The 18,757-nt window shown below is 41.7% G+C and overlaps 1 protein-coding gene across 16 annotated transcripts in view; it reads left to right on the top strand.

Annotated features, from left to right (window-relative positions):
* LOC121289571 (fibroblast growth factor receptor 2-like) overlaps nt 1-18,757 on the top strand; it is a 177,776-nt gene that overhangs the window by 92,865 nt on the left and 66,154 nt on the right. For 14 of the 16 annotated variants that reach the window (XM_041209105.1, XM_041209104.1, XM_041209103.1 and 11 more), the window contains 2 exons: nt 7,808-8,077; nt 8,970-9,044. The exons of 1 other annotated variant lie outside the window; for it this stretch is intronic. In XM_041209105.1, the coding sequence (XP_041065039.1) occupies nt 7,808-8,077; nt 8,970-9,044 (345 nt within the window). The remainder of the gene's footprint in view (nt 1-7,807; nt 8,078-8,969; nt 9,045-18,757) is intronic. One more of the 16 variants, XM_041209112.1, reaches the window with a different exon arrangement.

Here is an 18,757-nt window from a genome sequence, read left to right as displayed (position 1 = left end):
AAGATTACAAAATAATTCTCTCAATGTACTCCATTAATAGAATGTAATATGTATGTTCTAAATTCCATGATAAGATTAAAATTGTTGAAACCTTCTGTAAATGATTTATGTACCTGGTTGAAATGCTCCCTGATTCCTTGCTATGGCTTTGACTGAGTCATGGTTGCTAATCTCCCAGTGACCTATTAAATTCAGAGGTCATAATCTATTTTTTTAAGACAAGTTTTGTGTGCTTGTTTCATACTTGAAGATTGTTGAACAGTTCAAAGAGCAACTTCACAAGTGTTGGTTTATTCTGTTCTCAGTAAGGCATTAGGTTTTTCCATCATTTAGAACAACCTTCAATTGATAACTTTGTTTGACTGAAGCATAACTCTGAAGTATAGGTGTAAATAAAACAAAATGTTAATAAAGGAGGCATGTCAAGGAAAATAAGATGGTCTATTAAATATCCTTTTGTAGGGGATAAAATAAACTGTAAGCTTTTACTAATGCCTTTACTCCTAACTTTGAAGTGTGTTAAGATTACCACATTGACCCTAGTGCAACTTATTTCCCTGAAAGGGATCTTCATTTTTATCAGCCCATCATCCTACAGAATGTTACTTGGCCAGCCCATCTGAAAATCAGTCCTCAGTTTTAGACCGTCAGTTGGATGGTTTTAACATATGGAAGAGTCAAAAACTTCACAAAACTGTATTATTCCATTAAAGAAAAAAAACTATAAATGCTACTTGTACACAGTGGACCTGTGGTATAGTATTTGGCACTTGCCTCCTGTCTCTGTGGTTATAGGTTGTTTGAGTTAGGTTGGAGCGTTTGCTCCTTCCTGTCTGGAGTAAGTATGACCACTTGCGCCAGCTGCTTGATGGTAGAAGCACTGCCAAGGAGGAAATCCTTTAAGAGCCTGTCATCCTATTTTCTTTTAGTGACATGCAGGACATTTACAAGCAGAACCGTAACACTTTATAGTTCTTCCAAACTTTCAGTTAAGAACAAAGATTATACTTACTGTCCTTTTGAAGTTCTTTTGAATAGATAAATTTATTCTTGTAATTATATTTTAATTGATTTATGCCTGCTCCATCTTTCAATGTTTCGTGCTTCTCCTGAACAGCCTGGTAAAAATTGCAAACTCCCAAGGGAAAGTTGTAGTGCCTCTTATCAGTCCATGACATCTTGTTGTCCTGCTTTAGTATACCAGCACTAACTCTTTGACTATCATTTCTCAAGTATCAGTTAAGTAATGCAGGAGCTTAAACAACAAAATAAATTTCCATAAAATGCTGTGACCAACTGCCACAACATAGATTGATTCATCTTTGTTGTAAAATATCAATTTTTTTTAAAGATTATATTATATTATCCGGTACATAGACTGGGATGTTGGTAGCGTAAAGGGCAAAGAGGGACAAGAGTTCCTAGAGTATGTTCAGACGAATTTTCTACAGCATTATGTTTCCAGTCTAACGAGAAAGGAGGCATTGCTCGATCTGGTTCTTAGCAATGAGGTGTTACTAGGGGACAGTGATCATTTTATCATAAGGTTTAGGTTGGCTATGGAAAAGGACAAGGAGCAATCCAGAATAAGAATAATTAATTGGGAAAAGCCAAATTCAGTGGGGCTAAGAATGGATCTGATCCAGATAAATTGGAATCAAAGATCAGCAGACAAAACTGTAACTGAACAGTGGGCTGCCACTAAAGAAGAGAAAGTTTGAGAACAGTCAAGGTATATTCCCACAATGTGCTCCCTGGGTGATGAAAGAGATAGAGTTTAAGGTGAAGCAGAAAAACTGTGCTATGACACATATGGTGGATAGTACAATTGGGAACCAGGCCGAATATAGAAGTATCAGGGAGAATTAAAAAAGCAAATAAGAGAAGCAAAGAGAGAGAATGCGAAGAGACTGGTAGCTAACATAAAAGAGAATTCAGAAGTCTCCTATAGGCATTATAAATATAAAAGGGTGGGGAGAGGAGGAGTGGGGCTGATTCACGATCAAAAAGGCAATTTATGCATGTAGGCAGAAGGCATGGCTAAGGTACTAAATGAGTACTTTGTCCCTGTCTTTACCAAATAAGTTGCTCAGCTCATGGTGAATGAGCAGATGTCTCAGATACTTGAAGGGTTTAAAGCTGATGAGGAGGAGGTATTGGAGGTTGTCTGTACTTAAAGTTGATAAGGCAGCAGGACCAGATGAGATGCATCCAAGGATACTGAGAGAAGTGAGGGTGGAAATTGTGGAAGCACTGGCCATAATTTTCCAATCTTCCTTTAGACTCAGCCAGAGGACTGGAGAATTGCAAATATTACACCCTTGTTCAAAAACAGGTGTAAATTTAAGGTCAGCAAATACAGGCCAACCAGTTTAACCTCACTGATGGGAAAGCTTTTAGAAACGGTAATTCAGGAGAAAATCAATAATCTCTTGGGCAAACGTAGGTTAATTAAAGAAAGCCAGCAGAGATTTGTTAAGGCCATATCACATTGGACTAACTTGCTGGAGTTTGTTGATGAGATAACAGAGAGCGTTGATGAGGCCAATGCTGCTGATGTGGTGTACATGAATTCCAAAAGGCATTAGATAAGGTGCTGCACAACTGACTTGAGAGCAAAGTTACAGCTCATGGAATAAAAAAGGCTGTAACAACATGAATACAAAATTGGCTGAGTTACAGGATACAGAGTAGTAGCGAACAGTTATTTTTCAGACTGTAGGAAGGCTTATATGGGAGTTCCCCAGGGATTGGTGTTAGGACCCCTGTTCTCCTTGACCTATACTGGCGTAATAGTCTGCAGGACATAATTTCAAAATTTGCAGAAGATATGAAACTTGGAGTATTATGGAAGATGAGGAGGATAGTGTAGAACTTCAAAAAGACATGTACAGGGTGGTGAATTCACCAAGGTTCCTTAGACAGCACCTTACAGACCCATGACCGCTACCATCTAGAAGGACAAGGACAGCAGATAGATGGGAATACCACCACCTTGACTTCACTTCCAAGTCACTCACCATCCTGACTTGGAAATATATTGCGGTTTCTTCACTGTCGCTGGGTCAAAATCCTGGAACTCCCTCCCTAACAGCACTATGGTGTACCTACACCACATGGTCTGCAGCGGTTCAAGAAAGCAGCTCACCACCACCTCCTCAAGGGCAACCAGGGATGGGCAATAAATGCTGGCCCAGCCAGCGAAGCCCACATCCCATGAATGAATTAAAAAAAAAAGAAATGGGTAGGCAAGTGCAGATGAAATTTAATGTAGTGAAGTGTGAAGTGATTAATTTTGGTAGGAAGAACACAGAGAGCCAACATAAAATAAAGGGTACAATTCTAAAGGGGTGCAGGGGCAGAGGGATCTGGGTGTATATGTGCATAAATCATTGAACGTGGCAGGACAGGTTGAGAACCCAATTAATAAATCATATGGCATCTTGGGATTTATCAATAGGGCATACAGTACAAAAACAATAAATTTATGTAAAACCTGTATAAAACTTTGGTTTGGCCTCAACTGGAGTACTGTTTCCAGTTCTGGGTGTCACACTGTAGGAAGGATGAGAAGGCATCAGAGAAGGTACAGAAAAGATTCACGAGAATAGTTCCAAGGACGAGGAACTTCAGTTATGTTGAAAGATTGGAGAACTTGGGACAGCTCTCCTTGGAGAAGAGAAGGCTGAGAGGAGATTTGATAGAAGTATTCAAAATCATGAAGGGTCTGGACAGAGTATATAGGGAGAAACTGTTCCCATTAGTGGAAAGATCGTGAACCAGAGGGCACAGATTTAAAGTAATTGGCAAAAGAAGCAATGGCAACATGAGGAACAACTTTTTCACACTGAGTGGTTAGGATCTGGGATATACTGCCTTAGAGTGTGGTGGAGGCAGGGTCAGTTGAGGCTTTCAAAAGGGATTTGGATCATTATCTGAAAAGGAACAATTTGCAGGGCTATGGGGAAAAGACAGAGTGGAGTGGCATTAAGTGAATTGCTCCTTCAGAGGGCCAGCACAAACACGATTGGCCAAATGGCCTCCTTCTGTACTATAACCATTCTATGATATTTTTCACCTTGTACCTATTGCCACTTTGTTTGCTAGTCACAAAGTGGCAACAAAAATCTACTGTACTCTGCTTTAGAATGAATTTTGAACTCTTGGGTTTCAAGTTATCAGTAATCTCAATCTCTGAAATCTCAATCCCTGTTGAGTAGAAAGAAAGCCATAGGTTCTCGTGTAGAATTAAGGATGTAGCAAATAATGGAGTTCAACCACAGAACATTAAAGTTAAAAGACAACAATGCTAAAGGAAGAATGCATAAGCAGTCCAATCACTAATGACACTGAGTCAAGTTACCCAGGACTATCATTTATGAAGATATGAACATGTGACAGTTGGGTCAAACAAACAATGGGTAAATGCTTTTGTAATGTATACAGTTTCAGAAAGAAGTGAACAAAGTGTTTGTAGTTCTCTCCAGCTCTAAAATAATATAGTAAAGAATGTAGTTAGCACTAGCCGAATAATGAAGCATTTCAAAGTGGGTTTCGAATAAACAAGAAGTTACAAGAAATCTTAAGTTAGAAACTGAAATACCAGTTCAGGTGGAATTTAACAATTGAAGTGTGTTTCTTGAAGAGTATTTTTTTTCCTAAACATATATATTAAATAGCAGTTGCATTTATATAGCACCTTTAGCATAGAAAAAGTCCCAAGCCATTTTAAAGAGGTTTTAAGGAAAAATGACCATGGAACCAAAGAAGGTTGACCTAAAACTTGATCAAATAGAGAGATTTTAAATGTGGAACGGGTGGTGGACTGGCAGAGGTAATTAGGAAGATGATTTCGAGGGGCAAAATAATGCTTGAGCCCATAAGCCATACATGGGGCTCCTACCAGGTTTGGGGCTAGTAGGGAGGTAGTTCATTTAAGCATAGTATATTATAATATGGTTTAATTTATTATAATGCTGTATGTATGGGCCTATATCTTCATTTGCCTTACTACTATTATTTATTCATGGCCTGAAGGTCAAAATATATTTGGTGCCCAGGACGCTGAGATTCATTAATCTGGCTCTGAGGATTTCAGACAATTTGGTGTATGGATGACCTTGAATCATTTAAGGAAGCAGATCAGGCTTGGGTATAAGAAAATCAGGAAAATAACTCAATTTAATGATTTCTTCAATAAATATGAGGTGTTACTGTTTGAAAGTATTGCTTAGATAAGAAATAATTTGAGTGTGAAATAATTGAGTTCTTTTTCCTGTGAGATCTAGCCCAGTTAACGCTTCACTGCCTATGCTGTGCTCCATTCTACAGGCAATATTGGGGTTTATGATGCCAAAATTAATTGTTTTTCATGTGTAAAAGGCAGGCAGCATATGCAGGGTGCTTGTGTGGAGAATAACTATCTTTTCACTATGTAGAGCACCATAAACAATTTTGAAATGAATGTGTCTGCAAATTTTCCATACATTTTAAGCAGTTCTTCCCTTTCTGACCTCACAGGAGTGTGTTGCATGTAGTTCATGTTCTTGTATTATGAAATGTGTTTTGATTTCCACTGATGTAAAATATTACTGCAGGGATTCTGAGTACACATTTGTGCTTAATATAGAAGTTTTGCTGTATTTTATGTTTCTGACACTACTTTTACTCCTGAGTAGAATAAGCAGAGTGAGGTTGAGAGGATCCCAGGGAAGGTGTAAATGTGTAATTGATTGTCTTTCTTGGTATGTATGGGGTGGTGGGGGGAGAAATTTCTCAATTAAAGTTTCTTTATGTGTAAAATGCCTGCACAGCTTACGAATTTGCAACAAAGAATTGACAGAAGGGAGATGGAGCTTGATGCTTAGGGAGTCTGCAAGTGAATAATTATTATTTGTATGTCTCTGAAGAACCTTGCCTTGTGAAATGTTGTTCCTTCCAGGCTTTTTCAAACAGATCACAATTAAAAGTAATTTTGCAGTCACTTTGTCATCTGGGAATGTAAGTGCCAGTCATATCAAATTGCCTCACACAGTCTTGGTGGAGTATAGTGCAAGAAATACTTGGTGATTCATTACAGCAATGCCTTGTTGAAACAAGAAAGCCCAGGAGTAATTTTCTTAACGTAATTACAGCTTAATTAGAGAGACATGTCTAAGGCAGGTTTCTCTTAACAGATGTCATTCTGTTGGAAAATGATTTGTAGCTTTTGTGCAATTTTATAATTTAATAAGATATAAAGACTGAATTAAAGAACAAACCACAAGATCAGTATAATATATTTATCTGTGCTGCATAGCCTGGAAAGAATATGAAAGTATATTAATTTGATTTTTTTCTTGTCTATTTCCATAATATGGATTCCCCATGCACCTCCTAAGTCAGAGCTCTGCAGTTACCTGGTCCCAAGTATCTGCCCATGCTAGTTTTCATTACTAGCCAGATGTTGGCTCACAACAACTGTCTAACTGATTTTCCCTCCCACACATTACCTCACCTCTCTATTGGGAGATGTGTCCTATATATTCAGCCTCTTCTCTCCACTCCCTTTTGATGCATTATGACTCAGTTAAGGAACATAAGAGGAAGACTTGTGTCTTCCACCATGTGACTGAAACCCACCCACTACCGCTGATCATATTCCACATCCCTGGGTCATTTGTACAGTTGGGGTATGCCTATGGCGCCTGAAAGGATGCACCCAGTAGTGGCTTCTGTAAGTTGAGCTGACTCACCCTTCCAAGGTGAGTGAGCTTAAATAGTCCCCTTTTGATGTCCTGGAGCTGCACTGACGAAGGACGGTAATTGATCCCTTCCCTACAAGCTCTCAAGAGGAACTTGGACCACGATTCCACTGGGATGTGTTCTATTAAAACCTTTCAAGAGCATAACTGAAAGCATTTCTGGGGAAGCCCAGGAACCTTTGTTTTCTTCCCCTCCACCACTTTGACGTGAATTGAATTTTGGGTCCAAAACATAATCTGTCCCTTCCTCCAGGCATAACCTTTAATTATGTTCCTGTCAACTCAGGAATTTCAGGGCAATTGGTTTTATTAGAATTTCATAGAAACTCAACATTTGAGTGTTATATCCTTGGAGGTATTTTGATACTTTGCGTAGAACTACTGCTTTTACAAAATAATGCAGTTAGTGCCATTGCCTTGAGATTATCTTCATGTTCTGTAGGCTTTTGCAATCTCATGCTGAGTTGATAATATCATATAAAAAAAAACACTTTTTATAGCTGCAAGAAATGGAAATTGCTCAGACATATGAAAACCTCTGTTGCATATTAAGGCAAAGCTGGTAAATATATTTCAGTGTGCTGCCTTATAATTATGTGTAACCATGTTTTCAATTTGGGAGCATGCAACAAACAGTGCTTTGCTGGGAACCTTAATTGATTTTGGTTTAAATTTTGTGATTTGGGGTTTTTAATTTCTAAATAGATGTACCATCTATCTGCTGCATGCTGTTCCACGTGTATGTAAGCAAAGTCAATGGGTGTTGTTTTATTTTTTGGTGATGGTGTAAAATGGGTAATATAGGATTGACCACATGTCATACGCTTTTCCCAATTTTCCCATCCATTGACTTCCAGTATCGCACATTTTACTCTATTGCAAAGAGTTATAATTGCCCCCTGTGACTCTAGAGGCAGATGTGGTTTCATTTCCAATGTTAAGCTTTTGCTTACCACTGCTTATTTTTAAGGCAAAAGGGGGCATCAAATGAAGTCAGATTTTCTGACCTATATTGCTACTTTCCTTTTCCTTCCCATCTCTTCCTTCCTTTTCTTGCTTTGCAGAGCTTCCATCAAACTACCAAATCTCTCAACCTGAAGTGCACACAGCGCATCCAGGAGATTTGCTTCAGTTGCAATGTCCATTGAAAGAGGATGTACAGAGCATCAGTTGGACTAAAGATGGGGAACAGTTGGGGTACAGCAATAAGACTTACATAATCAGAGAGTACTTGCAGATTAGTGATGCCACGCACGAGGATTCGGGCCTCTATGCTTGCACTGCAATTAGACCAATAGGCAGTGATACAGTGTACTTCGTTGTAAACATTACAGGTGAGTAATATTTGAACTGGATCTAGAAAATTCAATAAGGCTTAATATTTATGCTGACACCATTACACCTCCAATCAACATTTAATTAAGGCTTGGGGGGGGAAAATAATTAACTTGGCATTGTGGACAAATACAAACTGAAACCCAAATTGACAGACTGTTTGACAGGAGTAGCCGTCAGGAATATGATAATTTTCCAAAAGGTTGATGCAGATTGTTCTTGGATTTGAGAGCTGTTCTATTTCAATACCTGTACACTTTCTGTAATTGTATATGCTAAATTAATAGCAAAAACAAGACTTGCCACATATCAAATGATCCCATGTGGATGCTTGTCTCGTTTGAGTTTTTAGAGAAAATTTTGTTTTGACGCCTTGATCTTTTAGTTTACACGTAGAAGAGCTGCTCCAATCTGAGTAATTACCTCATGTCTTTTCAGTCTAGTGATTCTTGATATTAGTACACTTCCTGAGTAAAGTTTTAAGGCAGCTCTGTAGCCATGATTGTCCCAGAAAGCACGTTCCATATTTTGGCTGAGTCATCAAAGGGTGGAGTTGAACTGTGGGCAAATTTATATCAAACATCTCACATGCTCCTTTCAGTAGATAGTACTGGAGCTGCTTGGGTATTGACATGGTGTTTGGTCTGGGAGGGAACAATTTAAACCACCAAAGCCAAGTAAGATTATTATGCATAATATTGTGTGCTGGTGCCTAATGGAAATATTGTGATATTTTAATTATTTTACATGATTATTGTTAAAAATAATTTGAAAATAGCGTTAATGTTCTTTGGCTATCTAGAGAGGAAATGTTTTAGATATACTTAGAAAATAGCCATTTTTTAAATTTTCATGATCTTGGGGAGACTATAGGTTATGGTTTTCTTCCAGATGCCATTTCTTCAGGAGATGATGAAGAGGACAGTGATGGGTCAGAAGAGACAGCCAATGATAGTAACAAGATAAGTAAGTACAGGATGCGGAGATTGTCTGATTGATGTAATGAGGTCAACAAGAACTTCAGGTCCTTTAAGAAAATCTAATTTTGTAAATGTAAAATTGTTAAGAGTTTGTAAATTAAAGATGAGAAAATAAAAGAAATGATGACCTTGAGAATTAATTTATTTGTTTTCTTTAATCTGCATGCATTTTCTTTGCACAGTTATTATTGCACCTGGTCTGGGTATGTTTAATTTCAAGTATGGTAATGATTTATTCTCTGAGGAATCATTTTTTTTATTAAACTGATTGCAGGAATTGTCCTCTGGAGATTGCTTTGCAAATCTCATTTATGAAGATAATTTCAAAATGAATTAATCTGGAATGCACTTGTTCTGCCCAGTAATTGTGTGGAGTCCCTTTATCTTGTCCAATTTATCAGCCAAACATATGACATCTCTGACATGACATGCCACCTCTGACATTAAATGGGCTTACTGAGCCATTTAATATAGACAGAGATATGCAAAATACCTTGAAAAAAAAATGAGAGCAGGTAGAGCACTGTAAGCTTTGCTCACACGGTAGCATTCTCATTTCTGAGTTAGTTATAGATTTCAGCCTTAGACCAGACTATGAACATATAATTTGAGATGACGTTGCAATGCCGTAGTGAAAATTTTTTTTCTGAGAAGTGTTGACTTTGGATGAGATGTTAAACTAAGGTCTTATCTGTCCATCCAAGTGATTAAAGTAGATGTTAAAGATCCATCACACTATTGTTAGAAGAGCAGGGAATTCTTCCAGTGATCTGGAGAAACATTCATCTTCAACCAACATCTTTGCTAACCAATAGCATTTAGAAGCAGATTATTCACCTGCTGGTTGGTTGTTGTTGACCAAAAGTGGCTGCAGTTTTTTCCCATATAAAAACAATCACTGCAGTTCAAAAAATATTCCTTTTGCAAGGTGCTTTGTTGTAACAAATAAGAACTTTTATATAGAATAAAGACTTGCCTAGTCTATTAAAATACAATAACATGCTTTATACTCTGGGGAATTACAACATGTAGGTTCAGTTTCCTTATGCTGCTGCACTCCGTTCCATATCCATATTGCTGTGGGTAAGTGTTAAACGCAGGCCGGGTAGCTCAAATGGGGAACAGAGTAACAAAGATCAACCCCAGATCATCTTGAGACCTCCATGTGGTTAACTCAGCATTGGTGGAAGTCTGGGAAGAGGTTGCCTACCTATAACCTTGGCCACAATGGATACATGATTTATAAGGACTGGGGAGAAATTCTAGGGATTTGTAGTATCAAGGTTGCTGAGCAGCTGCAAAAGATTAGAGCATTGACTGAATGTAATGCCCCCCTCTTCATATTTTAATGTTTTATGTTAGCTTATGATGCAGTAGTCTTGACGGTACTGTGGAAACGAGAATCTTTTGTGTTTTAAAGTCCAGTCCATTATGGCTAACTGAAATATTTTTACCTTTTATTGAACCACTTAACATGATAGAACAAACCTGTTGGAAAGAAAGGGAAATGTTTTGCATTTTTTGTATGTGATATAGGTAGTTGAGAATAGAAATATGTGAAAGTTGTTAGTCATAGTTTAATAAACTGAATTGTTAAGGTAAAGAAAAGCTATTATAGATCTTATTTTGGCTATTTTATGATCAACAAGAAAACTTTTTTAAGTGTATCCTGAATAACGTGTGTGCTATAGATCTGGTGTGCATGAATGGTGCCATTGTTTAAGTAAAGAGTAATTTAAATCTGTCTCTGGGTTCCCATATTGAAGTGTTATAACAAGCAATGACAGGAAACAGTAACCAAGCTCGGCACACACGTAATGCATAATGATATGGTCTAACTTGGCAGTTTACTGTTTTTTGTAGAAGAGAAGGGAAGTGTTTGAACAATAATTCTACGCGTATATCTAAAGATTGAATTTTTTAAAAAGCTATTTGAACATAAAATTGCAACAGTGTTAAACACAATAGTATTGTTTACGGTTCATTACTATTGAGTACATTCGTAGCTGTTCTGTTTTACAACATGTAATTTTAATTTTACCATTGGAACTATTTTTAATTAACTTAAAAATTGCATACAGTGTCAGTACTGGCAAGAAATGTCTGTCACACAACTGCCTAGGAACTGGTGATCAATTGATGTTATGTCTAAGAAGAGGTGAGAGTGAGTCTTAATTGACCTGCAACATAGTGAAAAATTGCAGCTCATAACCACAACCCACAACAGCTGTAATAATGCATTTTCTTTTGACTACTGCATAAAAAGTGTACATTAATGGTACAATATATTAAATAACTTTATCTGAATCATTCTCCCTATCTTATTCAAATTTTTGACTTCTCCAAGTCCTATTTTGTGGAAACTGTTCAAAGTCTTATGTCCTTAATTTTTACAGTAGGTTAACTTACATTCACATTATACACTTAATATAGTCATTTGGTGGCTGTCCCCAATGAAATCTGATTCAGAGGCTGTCAAAATTATATACATATTGTAAGTGATGGGGGAAATGTACCCAAAATCAGCTTAATGCTAACTGATATTCCCAAGGAGAAGAATTCAACTAATTGCATCTTAATATATTTAAATATTGAGAACACATCAAACGGTAACTTGCATAGTCATTTGGTGTGATTATACTATTGATACTGAGTGACAGGGAGCTTAAAACATGGTAGTGATAACTGTAAAAAGAGATTGTATAAATATTGATGTTATTTAGTATTGGTATCAACCAGAAATTCTTGTTTGTTTTACTTTTACTGCATTGAAATGTGAACTATTGGGCAGATCGTGTAACATGGTACTGTTCAGCCATATTTATTACATTAAGCATGGGCTTTCAGCACTTAAAGGGAGCATTGTCTCTGATTTAAAGTAGCTCATGAGACAAGAGCCCAGTGTGTGCCCTGACTCGTGTTTTAATAACATGCTCTATAAAGAAAGAATTGACTATGCTTTAAGGAATAAGAAAATCTTTAAAGTTTTAAGAAGCTAATGTTTTCCATTACAGATTTTGTATTTAATGATATTTTGGAGGTGAAAGCTGGTGCTAAACACTGCAGAGCTCATTGAAAATGAAGATTAGGCCAATGGAGCATGCTTTTTATATTTCAGAGTTAACGTACTATGGCTGGATTTTACAGTCCCCAAGATGCTGGAAGGGTGGTGTTGGTGAGGGCTGTAAAATGCCATGTGCTTTCATTGTGTGGGTTGATGACGGGCAAGGGTGGGGGCCTTTCTAATTCAGCGCCCCCCCCCTCCCCAGCCCACACCCTACTCACAAGGACTTGCCAGCCTGGGTCCACTGAGATGCCCAGACTTAGCTCTGGTCGCAGCTCCAGCACAGCAAGCTCTTCTGCAGGTCTCATTGCAATTCCGGTAGTGGCCAGTGCGCCTAAAGTTTCAAAGTCCTAAAGCTTCAAAATTACTTTCCAAGAAATGGTTCTATTAGAGAACAGTGTGCTGGTAACAGCTATCTAACAAAATGCAGCTGTTCGAAGTACCTAACAAAAGGCACTTGGAAAACAATATATCGTTGAAGATTATAATATTGCTTAAAGGAGACAGTGCACAGTAATCACCTACTGAGACTGTATCTGGGAATAGTCCAGCATAAACCAGGCAACCATTTCACAGAACATGTCCATGCCTTACCTACAGATTTAGATTTTGTAAATAAATATAATCCTTCTGTTATCCATAATTTGGTTCGCCTGGACAACTGATAAAAATTAGCACCCAATAGCCATCTTCAAAATGTGTTTGACCTCTGTGAACCTGAATTCAAACTTATTGATTATATATCAATTGGTGTTTGTGTATATACAGGTGTGGGGAATTAACTGAGGTTTCACATGAGCACATATGAAGTGGAGGATGACCCCCTAGAAGAGGACCGCTCTGCCGGTCTAGGGTATATGACGTAGCTACACTCCCCTGCTAGGCTAAACCTCCAAGACCATTTGTAGGATGACGTAGGGAAGTCAAGCTCTAAGACTTCAGACACATCCAAGTCAGGCACTGCACATGGCAGTCTGCCGTTAAAATATTATTATGAAGGAAACACTCCCTCTGTGCCTTTCCATTCTGCATGGAGGAGTTTCCTGTACAGGCTGATGCTGCACCCCCTTTCACTTCCTCACCCATGTCAACCACCTGGACACGCCATGGCGTTCCTTCCCGGCCTGGAGATGGCCGGGGCCCCCACTGGAGAACTCTCCATGCAGGAGTCCTCCCCTTAATCATCAGGGATTTGGCGTGGACGGAGTTGCATGCAGCAGTCCCATGCAATTGTAGGTTAAGATGATTCACGGACTCCCAGTTCACCTGTATCTTCTGCGACCTTGAGGAGCCCATGTTCTATGTTTATATAGATTGTAAGAGGTTGCAGCCCCTTTTTCATTCTTTGAAGGGGCTGCTTCTCAAATTCTGGTTGCACATCAGCCCCATGCTCCTGATCTTTGGTCACCTGGTGTGGAGGGCTCGAGCAGATTGGATGACTTCCTTGTTGGTCTGCTTCTGGACCTGGCCAAAGTGGTCATTAAAAGGTCCAGGCAGTGGGCAAGAGAGCGGGTTGTTAGACCTGACTATTTGCCCTTATTGCGCGGCTATGTTCACACCCAGGTGTTCCCAGAGAGGAAGCATGCAGTGTCCACCGGTACATTTGAGGCCTTCTGCTACTGGTGGGTGCCGCAGGGGCTGGAGTGCATCTTCGGCCCTAGGAAAAACATTTTGATTTACTTAGATGAGTTTTTAAATCTAATTAATTTGTCCTCTGTTACAGTGCCCCTTTAAGGAGCTGACACCTTTATTAGTTTATTGTTTATTTAAAAGAGTATAAAGGAGACACTTACTGAAACTGGGTTGCGGTTAAGTTAGGGGATCCATGCTTGTAATGTTTCACTCTGTAAATAGATATAAGACTGAATAAATATTGGCTCCAGTATCATACTGTACCAACTGGCTTTCCGGAATAAAACACAGCTTGAAGCGCAAGTTACTACCATTGAGGCTACTTTAGGTTTTCTGTACAGGAAGTAAAGTAAATTATCATTGAAATACTTTTATATGTCTTTTCATCTTATCCAACTTCTTTTTAAGTTTATGCAGTTCTATTTTTCCCTTGCCCTCATCTTTTTCTCCCAAATAGGTCTTCCCAGGCCGGAGATCTTCGGGAGTGTGCCTACTACTCTGCTTGCTTTGCCATCCAGCTGCAATGTGATGCACAAGCACAGCCCAGTGTTCTTGGGATTTTCCTTCCCTCCCTGTGTGGGGAGGTGCCTATTCAGTGCTTTGGTGTTTCAGTGTAATGCATTTCCTCACAATCTTCTATTACTCATTTTAATAAGAGAAATATGTAAAATAAATATCCTAAAATAATAGCAAAATGTAGCAAGTCATTTAGTAGATAGGTCTTCCTGGATGCATAATAAATGAAATAAGAATGTCATCAGTTTGAAATTGGAACTGTGCTGTTGCAGCTACAGTAGAGTCACCTAACATGCATGTCAGCTTATTTACTTTTGAAAGGAAAGAATACGCAGAGTATTTAAATCAAGCATTTGTTTGTTGTTACATTGTGGAACTGACCTGAGGTTGTGGTTGCTGAACACACACTATTGTCATTATGTTAGTTGTAAGAGTTTAAACTGACTGGTTTGAGCGAAAATGGAATTCTAAGCACAATAATGGGCAGAATTTTCAGTTTGACATGTGGGGGGTGGGCCCCACACATCTGCGCATAAAATGATGCGCGGTGACATCGGGCGAGCGTCCCGACATCGCCGCACACCATCGCGATATTTCGCTGGGCAGGCGCGCGAGATAGTCCGACACGCGCCTGCCATTAATTAACGGGACAGTTAAGGCCCTTTAGTCTTCAACTGACGCTGATTTTTAGCCGCCCGTGCGATCTTCGGATCAGTGCAACGGGCAAGCGGGTATTAACCTCATCCACAGGCTCAGTGGGGTCGTCAATCTGCTTTGTGGAGTATTTATTGGAGAAAGTATTTTAAACTTGCCTGTGTGATCTGCAGCAGTTCAGAACACATTCCAGCAGCTTTCTATGTACTTTTAACCTTCAGGTCAGCAGTCTGCAGTCAGGAATCTTTTGCGGGCCTGTAGCTTTCAGGAAGCCTCCCCTTTAGCCTGGGTATGGGAGCTGACAGGCTCACTGGAGGCAGCTCCTCTGAGGAGGAAGGGAGGGCTAGAAGGGGAAGGAGGCCAGGAGTGCACATTCAGCCTCCAGGGGAGCCACCTTTGGGAGTACAGACGCAGGCACAAGGGGTGCAGGGCCAAGAGGTAGTACAAGGTGGATGGGGCCGCAGAAGACGCCACTGTCCTGCTGCCAGGGTATACAGCACTTAATCTCGGGCCAACACAGAAGAACCAGTGTGAAGCCCGTGGTGTGCCTAATGTGCCTTACGTTCCTTTTCCGGATGCTACGTCTTGGTGCTGCCCCATTGCTGGGAGTGGCATCTGAGTCAGCCTGCTGGCTCTGCTGTCCTGTTGACCTTGATGACCTTGGCGGTTGTCCTCTGGCTCGTGGAGCCTGTGCTGGCTCCACCAGGGAGGGATCTGCCAGTTCCACAGCTGCCATCTCCCCAGTCGTCGCAGCCTCACCGGATGATACGGTCACTGGCAGAGGGGCGGAGGAGCTGCTGCCCTCATCCGGAGCGCCATGGGAGGAGCCCACAGAGACGACAGGCAGCTGCTGCACCAACATGATGTCATCTCGGACCTTCCTGCTCACCGTGGATGGATGGGCACTGAGCTGGGAAACTTGGTGCCCATGTCATCTCCCACTTGGCACTGACCAGCTGAGGTCATTGCCGATGTGAGGGCTTGCTGGTTTGAGCGCATCCCTAGGAAGCACTGATTGTTCTCCTGGAGGAGCCTCTTCACGAGAGCCACCACTCTTTCCATGGAGGATGCATGGCACTCAGACATGTGGCTCATTGCTTCAGCGAGCGTCTGCATAGACTCCTCCACCACGGACACCAAGTGAAGCATAGCCTCATGTATCACACCCAGACGCACACCCAGCCACATTTCCTGCACCTGCTGCGTCATGGACAACTCCAGAAGCACATCATCCGGCATTGACTGAGCATGTGCCTGGTCCCCTATAGTCCTCCGACTGCTGGCGCCATCGGCACTCTCTGTCTCTGCCAGCTCCTCCAGCAATTGTGAAGTGCCCTTTCCACTGTGCCCCAGGGCACTAGCCGATGTTCCAATGCCCACCGAGGTGCTAGTATCTGTGCTGGTGCCTGCCTCGCAGAAATAGTGTGACGCTGGTGAGACTTGAGGGCCCTCAGGTGTGAGAGGGGGCATCTGTAACTCCTCCTGCCGGCTGTGCTCTGATGATGCTGAAAAGAACAACAAGGACAGTAGATCAGTTAGTGTGCACACACTGACAAACTTCATCCTTGTCCCCCTGGCTCATTATGCGCTCAACATTCCAGACCCAATGGACACGAACATTGGTGGGGTGCTAAATAGTGCGGAGGATAGCTTTACATTATAGGAGGATGTAGACGGGCTGGTCAGATGGGCTGATGAGTGCCAAATGGAATTTAATGTGAGGAAAAATGTGAGGTGCTGCACTTGGGCAGGACAATCAAGGCACGGGAATACATGATGAATGGTAGGACCCTGGGAAGTAATGAGGATTAGAGGGACCTTGGTGTGCATGTTGACTGGTCCCTTAAGGTAGCAGGACAGGTACATAAGGTGTTTAAGGAGGCATATGGCATACTTGCCTTTATTAGCCGAGGCATAGAATATAGGAGCAGGGAGGTAATGTTCAAATTGTAGAAAACGCTGCTTAGGCCACAGCTACAGTACTGCGTGCAGTTCAGAAATGCACTTTATGGGAGGGATGTGATTGCAGTGGAGAGAGTGCAGAGGATGTTTACCAGGATGTTGCCTGGTCTGGAGAGTTTCAGTTATGAGGAGAGTTTGCATAGACTGGGGTTATTTCTCCTGGAGCAGAGGAGATTGAAGGGGGAGACATGATTGAGGTGTATAAACTTATGAGGGGCATAGATAGAGTAGACAAAAAGGAACTTTTCCCCTTGGCGGAGGGATCAATAACCAGGGGGCATAGATTTAAGGTAAGGGGCAGGAGGTTTACAGGGGATGTGATGAGCAACTTTTGTCCACAGAGGGTGGTGGGAATCTGGAAGGCACTGCCTGAAAGGGTGAAAGACGCAGAAACCCTCCTAACATGTATTAAGTATTTGGATGTGCACTTGCGATGCCATGGCATACAAGGCTATGGGCCTAGTGCTGGAAAATGGGATTAGAATAGTTAGGTACGTGTTTGACCCGTGCATCCTCGATGAGCCGAAGGGCCTTTTTCTGTGCTGCACACCTCTGACTCTATCACTCTATGACTGAGCAATGTTGCAACAATAACAAATTTTACAATCATCAGTGCTATGGATGTTGGGGAGGATATTGCGAATCTCACTGTTGGCCTCAAGCACCTGGCCGTGCCACCCAGCCTCACCGACACCAGTTGGCCTGGGTGCATGCGGCCTCTCCAGCTCAAGGGCCTCCTGCTTGAATCTGCTTAAGATGAGGTGTGACTGGCTGCCTCCAGTCCTCGCAAGCTCCAAGGCATTTTGAGCATTCTTCTCCTGAGAAAGAGAGAACACCACTCATTACAGCAAATTGTACATGGATTCTGCACGTGCACACTGCACCCCAACCACAGTGGGCCATATCAGGCCTCCAGTGCTTCCTCTCCCCACTACTGCTGACCACTCACACAAAGATAGTACACCTGTTCCCAACTCTGCCCCCTTGGACACATGCTGCGTACATCACTTTAGGAACCACACGGTATGTTTTCCCACAGCAAGGATATGCAACTATGTGCAGCGTAGAGGCAGCAGATGGTTCTTTGCCACGACTCCTTGAGGCTCCCCTCTCACCATCTCATCACCCTGAATAGGACATGTGCTGGAGTTCTGAGTAAGTGCCTAGCTGCATCCCCTGCAGGTTGCCCCCAAACTAGTCCATGCAACTAAGGGCAACACATGGTGCGGGGGAGAACTCGTCTCCTCATGAACCACTCAGGCTGATCTAAGCACGGGCACTACCTACTTTCCCACCCAGTGAAGGAAAAATGCCCTACATGATTCAATGCAGTCATGACAGTAAGACTTGGCGGTTTGGGGTGGCGGGGGCATGCGCCTCAGAGGGTAAGGCTACCTGTTGGGTTAAATGCCCAAAGCCAAATGGTACTCACCCTGCCAGAATGCAACAAATCATTGAAGTGCTTGTGGCACTAGATCCAGGTGCGCCACACCACATCGGGGGAGCTCACCACCTCTGCCACCCCCTCCCAGGCACGTTTCGTCATATGTGGGGGCCTCCTCCTCCCATCCTGAGGAACCAACACCTCCCACCGTCCTGCCACCTCCTCAAGGAGGGCAGTAAGGCAGTCATCAGAAAAACGAGGGGCGCATTGGCCTACCCTGCAGCCTGCCTTGCTCCTGTAGTAGACCCTGCAGCCTGGCCTGCTCCTCTGCCCTTTCCTCCAGCCTGGCCTGCTTAACTGACCCCCTGTGGTGTGCCCTCGAACTGGCCATTGTCAGCAGCTTACAAAGTGCTGCCAGGCCTTCTTTTAAACAGGTTGCCGGGTCACCGTTGGACCTGGCGGTCTGTGCACGTGAGCCGCCGCCCGC

This window comes from Carcharodon carcharias, chromosome 17, assembly GCF_017639515.1.
Source record: "Carcharodon carcharias isolate sCarCar2 chromosome 17, sCarCar2.pri, whole genome shotgun sequence".
Taxonomy (NCBI): domain Eukaryota; kingdom Metazoa; phylum Chordata; class Chondrichthyes; order Lamniformes; family Lamnidae; genus Carcharodon; species Carcharodon carcharias.
Note: the sequence above shows the minus strand (reverse complement) of the source record. Positions and strands in the feature narration are given on the sequence as shown.